We start from the raw sequence: 19,764 nt of genomic DNA, 5'->3' as shown, positions 1-19,764 counted from the left end.
TTACTGCATAGCGTTGTAGAGATATTAATCAAATTTGACCCATGTCTTTAATTTAAAACGAAAGAAATTTTGTATTAAATAATATGCATCTCGTGTGACATTTGCTTATACATTTTCACGTATCATGGGAAATGCCGACGATATGTGAAAATTATGACTTTTAATTATGAATTATTCATATAACACAGCGCGCTGTTCAATTATTAATTAATACGTACGCGTGGCAGTTTCTATGGGGTCAAACGTTTGCTGAATGTATGAATACTTCACGCGTCGCGTGTATAACCAAACAAATACATTAACTTTCTTATTTCCTCTTTACGTTCCATAAATTTCTAGGAAGATCGTTGATTTCGTTGTTCACCGCTAATTTCTGCAGTAAATGTTTAATGAAAAGTTTTAGGAATGAAGTGTTCATAATTTATATCTCACAGTATCAAAAATATCTACATGCATTTTAAAACTTCTTTAATTATATATGACTATCCAAACATCATTTGCAGTAACTTTACGTACTATTTCGAATAATTAATTAATTAATATTCTACAGTACTCTCTCGTTTTGTCACAATAGAAATTCGCAATAAAATTATTCATATTGTCCTCTATTGACTCCTACAGTACTAAAATTCATATAGCAAATGAAAGCTTCATAATCTAAAATAATAGAAATATATTATTTCGCGATGCCGTTTTCACTACACCAGAAGAATAAATTATCATAAATCTATTAATAATGTTAGCATCATACCATCTGAAAACTTCCTGTCATATTACTGCAACTCTGCTTTTCTTTATGCACAAAGAAACCGCTATGTAAGCAATATTTTACAGCATTCTTTTCATTCCATTAGTAGACCAGAATTTCGTTATAAAGAATCTCCATTAAACATCAACAATTATGGTTTGATCACATTAAACCACTAATTAATTACGCACAAAAAGTATAACGCCATATATTTTGCGCGGGAACGACGTTGACTACGTCGGATCGTATCAGTTCGTGCGTCTTCGCGTATCTTCGGGCTCCGTCGGTGACTTCCGAAAGACTTAGGTGCAACGCATTCTAGCGCGAACTTTCAAAACGATTTCGTATTATAGAATACGCGAATTAATTTTTCTTGGAGAATTGTAGTACATAGGAGACTCATGAATCACCAATTATTTGACATAAGTTCGTGACAGACACCGTCCTACAGATTAACGAATGAAAAAGAACCGTGTCAGCCGTAAATCAGCACATTAATTTATAATGAGATTATCATAATAAATCACTGTTCTCCGTCCTACCTATTCCGTTTGCTCGCATCCAGTTCGGTCGTATTATAAGTGACCCATATTTCTCATGAATATCCAGCCACTTGATAATTGTCGATACTTTCCAATTTTCTGCTGCTTTCGTATTCGACGGTAGTACGATTTTCGATTAGTTCGGTTTTCAATTGAAACCAACACCAACGGAGGCATAATTGAAATTAACGGTGGAACAGATTTTTTTGAGGGAGAGGATGAGAGGGTAAATGGAATTCAATTTGCGAGGTAATTAATGTTGGTCGTGCACGCATAGGCGCTTGGAATAGTACATTTTTGGGGTGAAAACGTATCGATTTCAATAAAAAGTTCGAAAAATTTATGATGTAATTACTTTGTGAAAGATTTATTTTGGAAAAGTTTAATAATTATCATTAACGACGAATAAAGTCTCTTTTCACATAAAGCAATTTTTTCTACATTGAAATAAAGACAATTAGCTTCTCGCCTAGAGAGCTATTACAAGAATAAATATTAATATTATGTTATATTTCGTGCGGCTGGTAATGAAGATATATTTGGTAAAAATTTGTAGCGGTACCCGACAACACAGAACTTTCCAACGGTTTCGCTGGTACATAGTATACCACCGATGACAGACTGTTTACGAGAGACCGACAAAACACAAGCAAGGTGCCGACAGGTCTAATGAGTCATCGATATCCCTACGGTCTTTCCACCAAATACTCGAAAGAAGTGACCACGGTCGCGGACGCCTGACAAACGCGGGCATAGTGGAGATATTGAGAAGTGACAAAAAGAAACGAAATGAATTAAGAGATCAATTGTGACCGAGAGTCGTGATTGAACAGTCGTATGCAAGAGTCGTGAACAAATTGTCGTTTGTACAAATCGTGAGTCGAGACATGTAATGAAACCGTTAAGCGTGTTAATAAATATACTGTTAAACAAAACGCCGTGTATTTCTTTGGTACCCTACACGTACTACCAATACCTCAAATTTACCATTTATGAGAAAAATGTACATTTTCTGAAAAGTAACTTCGAAATGTTGTTTTATATACTTTTTATAAACCAGCGACGGTTTTGAAGTCATACAGATAATATTTCTGGTATCAGCAAATTCATCGGTTACAGACTACTTTAGGAAATAATTTATTCAGAATTTTCGGGATAAAATGCATCGTCACGAAATATCGGATAACCTTTTGCCATCTTTTAAGGGTAGCAAACGTGACACTTAAATATATCTAGGTTGATGTAAAGTGTGAAGGGTGTCACATAAAATGACAGGAGCGCCAATAAAACTTCTCATACATGATATATTCTAATAAGTACCAATCTAAAATATTCAGTCGCGTGTTTCGTGAAAATATAGGATGCATACAAAATTTTGAAAACTATATGACGCGAAATAAGCGTATACACAATTTTATTATTGCACCATATTTCCGTATAGTGCTAATAGAAACCTTTTACACCGAGCTGTTAACACTTTTCTGCGATAAAAATATCCAATATTGTGTTCCTTTCCACTTTTTAATTTTTCAATTGTTTTAGCTCTTAAAGTCTCGAACATATTACATTTTGCACAATTAATTTGATATTAGTTGCACAATTAAAATACTAGAATATTTTTATCACATGTCTGTATTCATTCTACAGTTTAAGCATCTTCAGAATCTTCTCTCTCACTTCATATGCCAGGAAACATCCGAAATAAATCAACAGGAATTGCTTGACGTGGTGGGTATCTCAAAACTATCAGAAGCGCCGCAGCGAAATTCATTTTTAATAAGATTCTGGTCAAAAGCGAGACGTCCGATCCCTCTTCATCGTAGCGGCTAATATTGCACAGTCTTCCTTTTGATAGCTAATTTCTCAGAGAGCTCAAAGTGCCTCGGACTGTTCGCAAATTCGCCTACCACCCCACATAATTATATCGTTCTACAATCCCGTTGTATACTCCTGTCTGATACTACGAAATATGCAAGATTCCACCATCCGAAAGCGTACCTTTTGTTCACTTAGTCTTTGGACAAAATAGATCAAGCACTGCTTAGCGAATATATTAATGTTCTCCTTTGCGGATAAACAACAAAGCAATTCCTGTTTCTTTTTAGAAGCGTAGCTAATTCAAGAAAATAGAATCATGAAAATAATTCAACCTAATGTCTTTTCATTTGCACAAAAGACGTCCAGCCACAAAAGAATAGAGCTCGAAGCCAAATTAATAGGCAATCCACTATGATTTGGATTTAAACCAGATTCAAGTAGCTCTCTGAGAACTTATCCCTTTGGATCAAAGGGTTTCACAACGTTTCCAATCTAAATCTAAACAAAGTATCCGTATATCATGAATCTTCTGCGCTTCTCAATTTATGGACTAGATCAGTATAGTTACTGAGCAACTTATATCTAAGTATGCACCATCCTTACAAAAGCGACACAACTCGAAAACCGTGCTTTTCATTTTATCACTTTGAGAAAGTTTTCTGGAGCTATAAACCGAAAATGATGAAAGGAACAGTTAATCCTGTTTTATGACGATTTTACTTCTCGATGATAAATTTTACTAAGAAAGTAACGTGTCATCAAGTTTAAGGACAATTCTTCACATTTTTTAAATCTAGATCTGTAAAGATAGCAAACTTCGAAAGTGCACAGCGTTCGAGTGATAAACGACGCAAGTAGCAAAATTAATCATGGCAACCTTTCGATTACAATTTCCATTGAAAAATTTCCCAGTCGTCATCAAAGTTTCACGCAATAAAAAAGCATGAAAAGATTCTAGCAAAAGACGCGGTAGTTCGACTCAGAGAAACGATCGGTTTCCGCACGAATGGCGGACGCAGAAGCGGCCGGTCGTCGGAAAGAGGCGCACGGTTTTATTCGGCTGTTTCTCACCGCTGAACTTTCTCTATGTACACGGAAACGTGTGCAGCGGTGAGAATTATATAGGAAGGCGTACGGCTGGGCGTAGAAGGTTGCCTCGGTCTCCCTGTGGTGAGTTGCACTTGTAAATGCACGTCTCTCACGGTATCCTAGCCCACGTCTACCTACAACCGCTTACCTATAACCCGGCTGAACGTATATGTACAACGGGTATATGGCCGCCGGAAGGTAGGCGGCTGGGAGCTACAGTGGGAACACAGTTCTTGCATTAGCCAAAGAAAGATTTCTGGGGAATGGAGTGAGAGAGCCAGGGCTAACCGAGCGACGGTGCAACGAAGAAAGATACTACCCGTATAGACAGGGCCGCTTCTTACCGGCAGTCTGCCAGCCAGTACTATCGTTGGCCCGTCGTTGATTTTTCCCGCCTGTATCCTGCTGCCGGGATACTCTCAGAGCCCGCAGGGGGAAAGAAACGCGAGAAAAGGGGGCTCGTTTCAAGCGACGATTATCAACGCCGCTCTCGCCCCGTGGCCGCGCAATTTGAATGTCGCCGGCGAACTTATGAAGTTTCTGTCTGTGATTAATGCGCGAGTTTCTTTCGGGAAGGCCGCTTTTCAGCCCTTGAAAGAAACACCAGCACTCCGCGCTGCCTCGATTCGGTCTCCCCTTTTCAACGGGGATTTTATTGACTCTTATTTCGCCAGTAAGTTAACCTTTGATGTGCACGGGAGCTTAGGTTTAAATAGACGGGGGATGAGAAAAGGAAGTTGTGTTTAATGAGATTGAATTATCGTTGCTGTATGAATAGTGGATGAATAGTAAGTCTTCTTCCATCTTCATTTTAAAGAAATTTCCGAATATGTATATCGACCGCTTGCTGAAACGTCGAAATGTTGTACGTGTAAATAAGTCTAGCAAACATACAACCCGGAATTATATTCAAGAAACTACGTACATGTAACCAGATCATAAATAAAGGATAACATCAAGCAAGGATGCTGAGCCCAATTTCACATAGTCTAATAATACATACACACCCGCACGCACACAGCTGGCAATCTTCGACACCTAAGATAGTACCTAGTCAATACCAGGCGATCCTTATTTCTCTTTCCACGTATATTTGTCTTATTGACCGGCGTATTCCTGTAGCAGCTTATTCAAGTTGAACTAGCAGAACGTGGATCTGGTTCTACATTTAATTCTGGTTTGAACTAAACCCCACTTTTGGAAACCATGGATTCCATCTTCCGGGCTGCATGACACGATATACGATAAAAAAGAGAAGAAAGAAAAATAAAAGAAATGTAGGGAGTGTATGTTTCGATCGGTATTTACGAATCGGTTGAAAATCATGCGAATTCGTAATGGTATCGGAAGAAAAGCTGATTCTCCGGGGAGTTTGGTCGAGTCTACTAAATGCTCTCGAGCGAACGCATCCCTGTCTCTAGACAGATCCTCTAGGAAAGTTCGAAACTAATGGCTGGAAATCGATGATACCTCGCTTTTAAGGATCTGTTCGGTTCGTTCCTGACTACGGAGAACCTTCTACTACACGAAGTTAACTTCGCGAGGTAAGCGTCGTTTTCGCAAATGATCGCGCGAACGTTCAATCGCGATCCTCGACTTTAGAATTCCAGCCATCCAACTCTCGACGAGATACTCCGCGAGATGCTGTTAATTCGTTTTCGCGTGTGCATTGTTTCTTCACTCGAGCAGGTATTTTTCTTTAGGATCGTAGAAAAGTTACCTCACGATACTCTTGAGCCAAGATATACAAATATTTTTAAAAAGCGTACATTACACGCATAATATCCTAACATCATGATTTCTGGAAAAATTTAAATTCAACTGCAATAAGTGAATCGCCGAATGCAACGGTTTAACCGAAGCTTAATCAAGTGTACGATTATAGTCACGGTTATTAAGAACTGAAATTTGATTGTTTCCTGATCCTCTTCATTTCCGTTCAGCGAGGAAACCGTAGTAATAGAGAAAAAAATGATGATATTATCGAGTAAGTGGCTAATTGAGGCATTCCCGATGAATACGATGGTAATAAGCGGATTCACAGTACGTTTACGAGCCAGTTTTGAACCGCGGTCATCTAATAACAACGCCGCATTAGTTTCTGCTTATAGTGATAAAAAAGAAACTATAAAAATTGTTGAATTTTCTCAGATATTCTGTAGCTTTAATTACAATTAAGACTATTTAAAGAGGACTTAATTGTTCTACATCAACGATGTTTTAATTTTTATATACGTTCCTCACTCGCTTCTTTTCTTCGCTTTATTTCTCATATCTTTTTGACGCTTTTATTTACGAAAGCCTCTAAAAATCTACAAACAGTATTATCAATGAATTTATTCAATTTCCACAAGACGTTCCACGAGCAATTTTTTACACGACTCAGCGCGAAGATTTAGCAGTTCAAAGAACGATCGAAGTGCATCACCGAATGCACGAATCCTGTTCGAAGTACGAGTTTCCCAAGGAGCCGGGAAAGCCTGGTCATTAAACTTGAAAAAGCAGAAAGCAACGAGCATCAAAGCACCGTGAAGTTGGTCGGTCCTTTAAAGCTGCGAGGACAATTAATTGACGTTCCATGCGGAGAATGTTACCAAATATTGCGGAGGATAATTAATGTTTAAATTCGAGTACGGTTATGTGCGTGTATAAGCGAACGAGAACGAGTTATTAATGTTTCGGCAAGAGAGAAATTACTTACCGAGTATCTGGCTAAGAACGGTGCGGCCATCTTCGCCGAGGCAGGCGCTCCGAGCATCAAAGGGATTTGTGAATTGCACGAATGCATAGCCTTTGTGCATAGATATTCCTGAAACAACAAACGATCATGACGTTCCAATACCAGCCACGGGTCTTTCTTCCAGCCACGCGAATGGAATGAAACAGAAATACCAAGATAATGGGAGGAAATCTTTAATTAAAATTGTTTCCATGAATTTTGATGAGGCATAGAGTCTGACTTGGCCAAACTCGTCATCGTGCCAGATACCAGATGAGGGAAGCTCGGATCGCGATTATTGAAAAGGATTCTTCTTCTTTTATCTTCTATTTTCTTAATTTCTTCTTTTCCTTCCTATCCCTTTGTTCGATTTGTGACGTGTGATGGTGGTGAATAGTAATCGAGCAACGGCAAGGCGATTTGGAAATATTGAAATATAATTCATTCTATACTGATTCCAAAGTCAATTCGATTTGTTTAAACATTTATAGCTAATAAAAAGAGAAGAGACGCTATTTTCGTTTCAGAAATACAATACTTCAATAGAATATTACTTTATAAGAATCGCACTTTATAAAAAGTTCTAGATCCACAATTTTTAGATAATTGTGACAATTGGATTACAGTACATGAAATATCTGTCCGGGTAGATTCGTCTGTCTTTAGAAATGCGATTAAAACTACATTTGAATGTGCTTAATGCACGAGCTTTTCTCTTTCGCCGGCGATTGTCCTAAATAAATTACGCGCTCCACAGAGTTTATTACAATCCATGGGGAGCGAATTGCTTCACCTCCTTTTTCTACATTCATCGGCAATGAATTTTAATAAGATTTTACGTTCGAATCGTATGATCCACCACGAAACGTTCAACCTTATCTTACTAATGCAAAATACTGTTTTCACATATGTTAGTTGCACTTATCGCATCCATCGAGTAACCATAATTTCGTTACTTTTCAGAATTTCAACGTAGAGTTTCTCACACATATCTTTTGAAAGCCTATCCTTTGAGAAAATATAAAAGGACTGAGATGATTACGGTTATCGTACCACCGTATAACAATCGTGGAATAGAAATGTTACAATTTTTATACCACAGCCTCTAAAACGGTAACGTACATAGTAAACGTAGATCGCAACACCGGACAGTTACGGTTTCCGTCGATGTAGAAAACGCGGCACAAAAAGAGCTACTATAAAACAATATATTCAAGGAGAGAACAGCACAAAGTTCCACGAGATTTTCAGTCCCCGACATTATTAACATGTCCTAGGCAACTGGCGTGGCCAGATAAGTTTTTTTTAGCCATCACTGTCCGTTTCGGGAGTGGACACACGTTCAGTACGAAATATATCTGCATCCAGGCCGTGTGTACCCACGGCTATATATATAACCGTGGCAGGAATATATGGAGATTTACATATTTGTTTCAGCATAATGAATTCCATGCATGGTCAGCTGCTAACCACGCAAAAGTTATTACGGGTACACAGATTACAGGCGGCTCCTGCGTTAAAATGAACGTATCTGCCGACTTGCTACGCAGACTGCCCACGGAATCGATGACCCGGCTGTGCCATGTGGTAGCCGATGTAAAATTAAAAAACAAAAAAAAAAAAAAAAAGAGAGGGAAAGAGAAAAAAAGAGGAGAAAGAAATGAAAGAATATCGGTTGAAATTTCGAACGAATATTTTCTAGCCTGGAATTCTGCGGCCTGTAGCCGGCGCATTTCGATTTTTCCCCAATGTTCGAAACGTATCTATATCGTCGATTTTGCAGGGGAACTCTTCTGCAGCAGATGTGAATTGTTATCGACAGACAAGTATTTGTAGGAAGATTTGACGCAATATATTTGTTGAGTATCTTGTTTTGTCGGCATAAAAGATTTCACAGAATGTTGATAAAGCGTTTTATCCATCAGCGAAAAGACAGTTTATTCTCGTTTAAACGATAAGTTCTTTTGAAAAGTTTCCGAAATCTACGAGTACGTTATTCCAATATCTAAGGTAGAGCTCACTGCTCTTTAAATATCCAGCAAAGTATCAAGTATAGAATTCTGTATGAGAATCACGAAAGAGAACAATACGAAAATTTCAAGTACGTGCAAAGATTTGCTAGTTCTCTCGGCTGTCCAATTTTAAAAAACACCTACATCAAGAACTTCGACACGAGATAACCGAATAACGTCTCCCACGAAGAATAAGAACTAATCGATCATATCTCCTTTATAACGGTACGTAAAAACGACAAAAAAGAAAGAACATGCTTTTTCACCGTACCGAAAAAAGGAACAAATTAAGTCTTCTTTGCATCGAATCCGAAAAAAAATATGGCTAGCTAAAAAAGCGACTCGCTCTATCTGGTTCATCGTCTCGACCGGCAACTTCTATAAAAGTTTCAACCTGTGCTCACCGCAACGACAATTCGCAATTTCCCCGACGACGACTGTTTTGCGCTGGTCTTTTCGTCGTACACCGCGCAAGGAACCACCCCGCATCCTTATTGCCGGAGGACTAGAGAGGCCCGAGTCAACGGAGACGTGAAATTGGAAAAGGTTCGGCTTGTCAGATAGAGCACGGCTCCTGGAATGCTAGACCACTGGTGACAGCTGCGCGGAACAGATTGCACGAATCAAGTGGGTCCAACCTCGACGACGACCGCGACACTGACAACGACAATGACTTACGATGGTCCATAAACGAAATTTAGTAGTTCAATGGTTAACAAAAAGAAAAAAAAGGAGAAAAAAAATATATGTATGTATATAAAATACAGAATATGAAAAGGTAACGATTTATTATATTACAAGTTCTTTGGAACTGTTTTCCAAGAAATAATTTGAACGGCGATATGAATAGGAATAGCAATAGGAATAAAGTTTCAAAATCGAATATTTAAAAGTTTGATTATTTTTATATCGCTTTAAAGATTTACAAAGCTGGAGACTATATATTAAAATTTACCACAATGTTTGTGGACTAAAGTTTCCAGCTACTCGAAGTCCTGCGTCACTAAATTTAGATTCTGACCTAGGCAACGACGACCACGGAAACTGTTCCGGTGAAGAATCGAAAATTGTATGAAATCCTGGGCGACGCGTATCATAAACCACGAGGGCCACCGGGGCGAAAGCATTTCGCTTTCGAATTGCGAAACGCAATAATTCGTGACGTTTCATGCGATACCGATTCGAGGATGCAACGAGAAAAAGCGAGCCGAGGTTTCGAGTAACTCGATATTTCTTGTTGCGGACGTTTACGTTGTTTCTCTCGTGGAAATCTACATATCCCGTTTTTTGCCTGACCCGTGGCTAACGAGGAGATGCGGGGAGTGGGAAATCGAATTAAAAGGAAAAATAGATCGAAATAGAAAGCGGTAGGGAAGGGAGAGAGAAAAAAATGAGAAGGAAATGCACGAGCCCGACGAACGTTTCGATTCGAAACGATGGACCGGGTACGGTTCGGTAAACGATTGAATTTTCCGAGTCAGAATAACCAAAGCTGTTTTTGATTCGCCAGAAAAATGAGTACGCGCTCCCGCGTCATTTATGCATATGTCTGTCTCTTTGATTGACGATAAAACAGTCTGCGCTCGGGCTAACATTTCTTTTGGAAGGATAAATTCGAACGTGTATCCAGATGGAAAAGGGAGAGCGCGTGCCAGGTGAAAAAGTTACGAGCACTTACTGCCATTTAGATCACTTTAGGTCGCTGCTCGACGAAATCGAAAAAAGTACAGGTTCGTTCAAAAAAGAAAGAAAAAGAAAAAAAGAAAAAAAAAAAAAGGAGGAAGAGTTGGAAGTCCGAAAACAAAATGTTTCCGCTCTGAAACTTTTTCAGTACGATTCGTTGACCCAATTATTAATAACTACCTCTTTACTTTTTAACAATTAAAATGTTAAAGTTCAGTATTACGAAGGTATTTTGAATCGTAAGCTCTGTCAAATTTAAATCCTTATAACGCTTAGTGGTCCAATTATTCCGCACAAAAATGCAGAAACTTTTCGTTCGATCCAACAAAAACAGTCCAACCAAATTTCATACTGCTCTTTCGTTTCAACCAAAAAGAACTCGAGCTTTTGACGTCCCCACTGTCAAATGCACGAATTAGCACAAGTCCCTGAATACGCTGGGGAGTTGAAGCCTGTACTCCAACTAGGTAGAACTTGGAAATAAAATTAAGCGACGGTCCAGTCGATAGACAACACTCGGGTACAATTCCGAACGTCCACTTGACTCGCGTAATCTGCTCGGTACAGCTGCCACCGTGGCCCTACTGAATAGGGGTAGTTCGGTGGTGTCCGCCGTGTGGTTGTCGTCTTATCTGTCGAATCGAAGCCCCCTTTTAATTCCTCCGACGATTCTCAAGTTCTCTGCCCGGCAAAGTTCGGCGCAGCCGCATTGTAGAAGCGGCGCATTTATTGTCTAGCCGCTTTATCGAGGAAGCTGCTGAAAGTAAGCTGTTTATCGGCAGCTCCCAGACACCACCGTCCTCCGCGGTGTCACTTTCCACGAGATTTCGAGCTTCCTGGCCAGGATTCAAAGAAGAGAGGGCAAGAGGGAGAGAGATAAAGAGAGAGAGAGAGAGAGAGAGAGAGAGAGTTCTGTGTCTCTGCTGGTCCGATTGGACGACTGGCCTGAAACTGGGCTTCCATCCTCGTGATAATGCTTGTGACACTTTGTCGCGTTAAATTGTTTTGAATTAGTAGCCCTAGCTTTCTGCTCGCTCATGAATTCTCGATAAAGCGCCCTGGCTAACTTTGGCCGCGTCTTCTGTTCTTCGGATTCCCGGATTTCTGGGCGTTTTCATATATTTTTGAAGAATATTCTAAGACGATTATGAAGATTCTAAGACGGATTAACGTACTTTTAGTTTGGCTTGCTGCTTGTAATATCGCTTGTAGAATCGACGTACAAGTATGTGGGAAACTGTTAGATAAAACAATAAAATTGCAACTCACAATTTGAAGAAACATAACGTTTTGTAAGAGTGAGACGATAGGAGCGTTCGATCAAGTAGATAAGGTCGGTCTGCTGTCAGACTAGGGTCGTGCAATTGCTCGACGATCTTACGATAACTCCAACGAGTCACAAATTCCAGTAAAACATACTGTAGGTTAGATTCCATGTAATAATCGCAGGTAGTGATATTTTTAGCTTTAACATAATCTATTTCTTGAAATAATTTAACTGCAATATTTCAATGAATTTACGTTAATGAGTTTACTATTAATCTACGTTGGCCAGGAAATTCTTCTTCCTCTTATATTTTGGAAAACTTTTTGTTGTTCTTGAGAGGCCTAGAACCGATTGACTTATTCAAATTTAATGCACCAAGTTTTCATTACGGACGTTGCATGCGACGTATCACGCGAATGCGAAGAAACTACGTCATAGACTGCGCTTTAATTTTCCTTGCTTCAGAGACACCAAACACGGATCGCATCGCGTACCAGTGACAGCTGTACGCAACAGACTCTAGGAAACTCGAAATTCGTATAAGTAAGACCGAGTTTCGCGAAACTTGCGTCAGTAGTAAAAGTGTGATACTTTTACTAACGAAATACGATCCTGTTGCTGTTCGTCAAACGGTAGAACGCGCTTTAGCTTCCCAAGAAATTGAGAATGAAATATCTTTTAATAATACATAATAAATTCCATAAAGTAGTAGAGATACGCAATATCGACGAGAAAATGGTACGAGTTTAATTCTTATCTTTTAGGATAAATCCAAAACTCAACGAGAAATCCAATCTTGTACTTTTAATTTGTTATTGTTTCTTTTTTTTCTCCACAGTGGATTTAGTTGGTAGCAATAAAGTACGTTTCCTAAACGAAGTTAGTGCTATAGTGAAAGCAACAAAGTCATCGGGGTTCGTGCAGCTAGAGACGGATATCCAATCGGGATATCGAAGGTCAAGGAGCTATCACGGCACAAATTGGGTTACCGAGGACGGAGCGTATCGAGAAAATCCTATTTCCAACTCGCTATTTTTCTCTGGCCGAACCGAGCTTCCACGTTTTTATACCGGATAACAGCGCGAGTCTTTCCTGTTATCCGACTCGATCTTTGAATCTTCTCAACTTTGGCCAGTTTGTAACTACCCTGCGCTTTTCCACTCCACCCTGAAACCGATGCTTCCACGCGAATCCCACAAATAAGGCTGCGCGTTATTTTATGCACTGCTTCTTAATTCTAGATAATATAGATTAAATGAGATTTTTTCTATGAAATCGAAATTTAGTATTTTATCTCAAGTTACGATTATTAGGGTATCAAATTTTCTGAAGTAAGCGCGAATTAATTTTTCATTTCCTTGCTAACTTTACCACTGTTATTTAGATTTCACAATTGTAAAGAATGAAAATAACAATTTTCGGCACAGTTCGTTGCTCAATTACAAATCAGCCACGCGTGAATTTCAACGAAGGAAAGATCCTTAAAATCAACAAAAATGAAAGCTCGTTGCGAAAAAAGATTCGTTTTTCTAAGAATAAATATTCATTCTACCATCAAATTGAAAAAATTCTTGCTACAGAAACATAAAAGGATATTTCCTCCCGTAGTTATTTTATAAAATATTCACTTCCACCGTTATTTCGAACGTTATCTAAAATAGTTCAAAGAAATTTGAATCATTTTAAGGAAATCGGACGCTACAATTATTATTATTTGTGACAGTGTATCCCGAGAAAGGAAAAGATTCTTTGTCGTGGAAACATCTGACGTGTGACGGTCTAGCGAAAGAATCTGGAAAATGTCGGGGGTCGAAGCTGATCCGGGCTTTCGTTTATGTGATTCCACCGGAAGGAACCTACCTGCCAGACGGCCGTAACGCTGAAACATTCGCTCCACATCGGTCTTGCTGCACTGAAACGTGTTTAGATTCCCGACGAAAACTCGGGAATTCACCGCCTGTGGGTCCTGCGAATTGGTCTGGTTGCCCACTTTGCTCATCTTCATCGCCTGGAACAGAAGAATGTAACCGGATACCGTTTTATCGTCGGACGTGATTTGAGTGACGATGCAACGAAAAGTGATACAGTCATTTTATTGGCCTTCACCTTAATAGAACGTTCCTACGACCGATACTCGCGTCACCGGCTACACGGACGTTCGTTTATGACATTCGTTCTTGGATTTAGGCCGATTTCACGGGTCTTTTTATCGGCCTTCGCGTGGTCGTTTAATCTTCTTCGTTTCAGATACCATGATACAAGTATTGATACGTAAATCAACATAAAAAATTATTGGTATTAAAGGATGGATCGTAACATTTTTTCGTATATCTGACCTCGGACATTTATTTTATAATCTTGTGCGTACTTTACTTGTATAACAAAATAAAACCAAAGTGTCTGTTCTTCGAAGTTATTTTTGAGAACGGAGGATTTTGAACGGGACCGAGTAGACGTTCAAACGCAATACTTTTATCAGTAAAAGATAAAACTTCACAGATTGCGACAACTTCACAGAGGTTCGACGAAACCATCGTGTTTCCGGGTAACAAATAATGTGCTCAGTACAGTCTGGCGGAGACTTAATGAAATTCGCTGGAACTCTTTAAATTGACGAAAGATGCGCGGTCGTCGACACGTTGGGTCGTATCGTGCGGTGAGAATGCGAGGAATTAATTAACGCGTTTGCGATTCCATTCTAAAAACCACGAAGTTCGACGTGTCTACCTCGTTTCTCATTTTCCATAATATATACCACAAAACTAATGAGGTCGTTAGCCATGTCGACGCTAAATACAACACACGACGCGGATAGATTCTCAGTGGCAGGGCGATGCCGATTTTCATGGAATCTGTTAATCTCGTGGATGATCATGCGTTAATTGGGCGAACGTGTGCTAATTCACTCAGCCGGTCCGAGAAAAAAATTTCCCTGCCCTTTGATCGCATCGAAGCTCGATTTCAGTCTGCTTTCATCGCATAATGTTGTCCGGGGCAATGACTTTTTAATTGATACAAAAGATTTTTCAGCGGATATTCATTGCGCTAATTTTTCTCTGTTATATCTCTCTTACTATACTTCTTATCCTAAATTTTATTCAAGTGTCCGCCATACGAGCAGCTATTATTAGGTTGCCCCAAAAGTTCCTTTTGTTCTATAAGGAAGTAGTAGATGCACAACATTTTTTGTTTTACATTATTTTATTGAATTATGTTTGATCCATTTTATTCTATTACTACAAAATAGATCATAGGTACATAAATCCATAAAATAATGTTAAATAAGAAATGTTGTGCATCTATTATTTCACTTGTGAAACGAAAAAAACTTTTGGCATAACCTGATTCTTAGCTTAAGGATTTGTCAAAATTCGTTATTCTACGCTTTAAGATTATTTCGAAAGTATCGCGTTTCTACGAAAATACTATTTGAAAATATTTATTCTTTTTTCCAATATTCGAATTATGAAATCTTCCTATCGCTACGGCTGCAAACGATACCGTGGATATCGCGTTTCATAATTAAAGCATTCAACTGCGAACAAATTTCGCTAAAAAGCGCGATGATGGTGCAGTATTACCTTTCCACAAATGGCACGGTTGCATTATGAACCATATTAAACAAAAACGTAATGCGCTAAATAAATTAAATCTTCATGAATAAACACAATTTGTCGATCGCCGAATATCTACCCCCGCGTAAATGCGCCTGAAAATGTATAAAATCAAACGAAATGATGTTTTTGCGATCAAAGCTTGTGCAAATCATAAGCAAAGCGGATTTCGTGTAAAAGATCGACAGGCCACGTAATTTGCTGCATCGGTTTTTCCACCTTCCTTCACGTAAAAATCGACGCACACATTTACTTTACAAAATTGCCAGCGATGTGGCGAATTCTTCCTCGATAAAACCTACTTTCATCCGTCGCGTCGCGTCGCTGGCTAATTTCGATCTTCCCTCCAAAATTTACCTGGTATAAGTGTGCATGATTAACGTTCCTGATATTTTAATATATCATGATCTCGCCATTGATCCGCATTTTGGTATCAATGACCGTGGTAGATAATTCGTGGGAAAAGATACTCGCATCTGTTCCAACTTCAAAAATTTTCGAGTTCCTTCTTATGTATTCCTGATATTGAAGTTTCCTATTTTTAGAAAAACATCATTCCGAGAATTCTATGAGAAAATTTAACAAAAATGGTCTGAACGCGAGTATACACGAAGATTGAATTTTTATACGAAAGAATGAAAATATTGTAATATGAAATTATGGTGTTCTTTTATAGAGTATATCGAAGAGCACTAACGATGCGGAAATATGTTGTGTAGTGGGTACATCGAGTAATGATATATATTATGTCGCGGCGCATGTAACCACCCCTTAATATTGGCTTGATTGATGTCGGAGTAATTACTAGCGAACACGTTCAGTCAAGGGAAATTGGAGATGCGTCTAATTAGTCTCGCACTGCGCCCCTTCTGTAATTAGCATAAACAGTAAGAATTTTCGTGGTCATTTGCAAGCGAAAGTTGTCTATCCGGTAATATGAAATGGAATCTTACCGATTTAATTAAATTACAGCGCGTACACATCACGTGTAAACTGAATTAACGCCACTTTCACAAGAAACGATATATTATACTGTCCTCGAATTACTTCCCACAATTTCTTGTAGATTTTTTTATAATTTTTAATTGTAGCCATCTCAGTTTACAAATAAAGAATATCAAATACTAAAGAAAGATCGAAGAATATTCAGGTTATAAAAATTCATCAAGTTTCGAAAAAACGGTAGAGAAAAGTGAAATTAGTTAAATACCCGAAAGATACCCAGCCATTGAGGAATGCCAGGTAACAAAGCAACGCTGAAATTCGAGGTATATTTTATAAAGGTTTCCCTTTTCCTATCTCCATTACAAGCCGGCCCGATTCCAGCCACGAGATTCGTGACGAACGCTCTCGATGCGTTTCACAAACGCTTTCGACGAACGCCAGCATTTTTTGGCCACGTTAGGTTTGATGCTACACTTAACGCGAACGATATTTCCCGTGGAAACGACGAGAATCATCGTTTTGTTAAAAAAAAGAGGAAAAAAGAACAGGCTCGGGTGGAACAAACAGAAATAGGAAATAAAAGAGAAAAGAAATAAAATAGAATAGAATAAATAAATGAATAAATCACTAAATGAGCATAAAAGAGTCGAGAGAGAGAGAGAGAGAGAGAGAGAGAGAGAGAAATATCACGGTTTCTGAGCGTCTGTAGTCGTTCAATTTTATACGTTTCCTGTTGCCAATTTTACGTGAACTCCAAAAAATTCCTACGTAATATTTTCTCGACATCTCGAATCGTCATAGGAAGTTTTATTTTTTAGTTTACGTTCCGTTTCGTTTCGTTCAGGTTGGCCCGCTACTACAGGCTATGTACACTAAATTCCCATTACTTCCGGCTAGACGCATGGAAAACCCGAAAACATTGAATACAAGTGCGTGGGCGTATTGTTGTTGCCGTTGTCGCTGACGTTGCTATTGCTGTTGCTGCTACCGTTTCCCCCACTCTCAATTTTCTTTTCCCCGTGTTAATGTTAACACCATACGCGTGTTTTTAAATCGCTATACGCGAAATAAATCGTGCCTCGCATGCTCGTAACGGTTCTGTAACGAACACGAAGATTTTTATTTCGATTTCGGTGAATTGTCGTGCCGTTGAATTTACCGTACTGGCGATTTCGTACCGACGCATAGTATAAATACGTAGCGTATAAAATATATAATGTTGCGTTTTCCACGGTGATTATTGGAAAATAAAAATGAATCGATCTCTCCTCCATACCCTCTGGCGTTCCCGATATTTCTACTTTTAAATTCAACGATTCCATTCGTTGCAATTATTATGCTACGTTACCCGTAAAATTGTCATGGAAATTACTGGCATTTTTTCATTATTTTCGTATCGCTGTATTCACGCTTTTATTTGCTTCTGAGTGTCTTTTTTAAATGATCTATAAAACTCGTTTGAACGTGTATCTCTCTGCGTAATAATATGCCGGTTTAGTGAGAGAAATATCTAAGAAGCATGAAAGTTAAGTAGCGAGGGTAAATGTGGAATATGAAAGGAGAAACGAATGCTCGTGACGAGTGCAAGATAAGGACTATCATTTCCGCATATTGATTCGCATTTGCGACCGGCTATCGACTCTTTTATGATATCTCTTTCCTTTACTGGTAGCAGAACCTAATGTTTTGATAGTACTTTTAACTTCGAAATTGACGTGCATCGTAACGTCGTCGAAGAAACGTTCACGGAACTGTTAAAAATATTTAACCCTTTTAATATCGAATGTTCTTCTGATTACGAGAATAATTTTCTTAGCAAATACGTTCGCCGTTTAACTAATCTTTCCTCATAGCGCGAAGAGGTTGAAAAATTACTCGAAAGACAAATGAAAAATGCTGCCACGCGTTGCAAGCACGCTAAAATACTTTCTGGAATAAAATCTCTTCGAAAAACTTGATTAACTGAATAGAACGAACGATAATAGTGCGAACAAATGAAGTTACATGGTTTAATAATTTAATATAACCACCTAATGATTCCTAAGTTCACGCGTATTTGGTGTGAAAATATTGCAGTGTGTTTCACCTGTAAATAGTAATTTGGAATTCTTTCACCTATAATTTTAACGAAAACATCTCAAATGGAGCACGCAGTTGGTGTACTTTTCGACGAATTGCAACATAAATAACGGCGACAGTGGTGCGAAATTTGGGTCCATTACAAACAAAAGTGTAATTAGAAATCTGAACGTCGTCGATTCAAGCCGAGGCAAGAATCCGATTCGGAAACTTTGATGGAATTTCTCAACAGTGAGCACCTGCGAATATGTTTCAGCCAATGTATCAAGAGACGTGATACAATTCTCCATGAAATAAAATTCCGGCCAACTTTAAATTGATATGTACACTTTAAGAAAAATTCTGTTTGAAATGGAATCTTAAAAAGTACGTATATCGAAAGAACATAGTTATGCAATATTTAGCCATCAGTTTAATAGTTGCACAACAAATAATGTATCCTACATAACAAATGTTTGTATATTGAATATTTATAGAAATAAATTAACCTGTTCTCATATTCACATCGATATTTTCATTCGATATTTTATTCATGCTTTGTTTTCTGCGAAAATAAGCGAAATATTAAATATTTTAGAGGATTTGACAATATATTGTACATATTTCATTCCTTTTACCATTAAATTTGTTGAGAATATTATAATCGTATCATTGGAATTTACTATTAGATGATGTGTCTGTTCACACATAGTCCAATTCTACTCAATGTCATTTCTACTTTCAGATTTTGAATCACCAAACATTTCTTAATGACTACAAACAAGCGCATAAGTATACGTAAAGTTGAAAATTATAATGTCAACGATTTGTTGCGATTATACTTCATATATTTTCGAATAATAAATACGAATACCGATAGCGAAAAAAAGAAGGGAAAGCGAAAAAAAATACATGACATGAAAATTTAACTTCCTACGTTAACCTGTCTCTGTTAAAATATCCAGATAAACTAGTCTATACACAAATAGCAGGCAAAACAGGCAAATGCGTAACAATCGGTTCGTTCGTTCGGGCAACTATTTTGTGTTCCGCGAGGTGTATAGCCGGACATAGGACCAGAATCGTAGAGACGGAAGTTCTCCAATTTTATAACGTTATTCAGCTGGGCGTTCAAGCTGAATATGAAACGGGGGAATTAAAGCGAAGGGGAATCCGTTTCGAAAATAGTATGAAAATGAGAGCGGCGCGATGAAAACGAAAGAAGTTAAAGATCTCGGTGTTACGAGGAGACGGCGCGCAGGATTCTCG

General features: G+C 38.4%; 1 protein-coding gene and 1 long non-coding RNA gene across 6 annotated transcripts in view; both read right to left on the bottom strand.

The window, feature by feature from the left end:
* LOC138186635 (uncharacterized) overlaps nt 1–19,764 on the bottom strand; it is a 246,228-nt gene that overhangs the window by 86,198 nt on the left and 140,266 nt on the right. For all 5 annotated transcript variants that reach the window (XM_069126690.1, XM_069126688.1, XM_069126692.1 and 2 more), the window contains 2 exons: nt 13,739–13,886; nt 6,899–7,006 (listed from right to left, as the gene is read on the bottom strand). In XM_069126690.1, coding sequence (XP_068982791.1) covers nt 6,899–7,006; nt 13,739–13,886 — 256 coding nt within the window. The remainder of the gene's footprint in view (nt 1–6,898; nt 7,007–13,738; nt 13,887–19,764) is intronic.
* On the bottom strand, nt 290–964 carry LOC138186645 (uncharacterized). The gene is made up of 3 exons (XR_011174958.1): nt 752–964; nt 517–657; nt 290–373 (listed from the first exon to the last, which is right to left on the bottom strand). It is a non-coding gene; the product is annotated as an uncharacterized LOC138186645 (long non-coding RNA).

This window comes from Bombus flavifrons, chromosome 14 (genome assembly GCF_040668555.2).
Source record: "Bombus flavifrons isolate JBK064 chromosome 14, iyBomFlav1_principal, whole genome shotgun sequence".
Classification (NCBI taxonomy): Eukaryota; Metazoa; Arthropoda; class Insecta; order Hymenoptera; family Apidae; genus Bombus; species Bombus flavifrons.
This window is presented reverse-complemented; position numbering and strand designations above follow the sequence as displayed.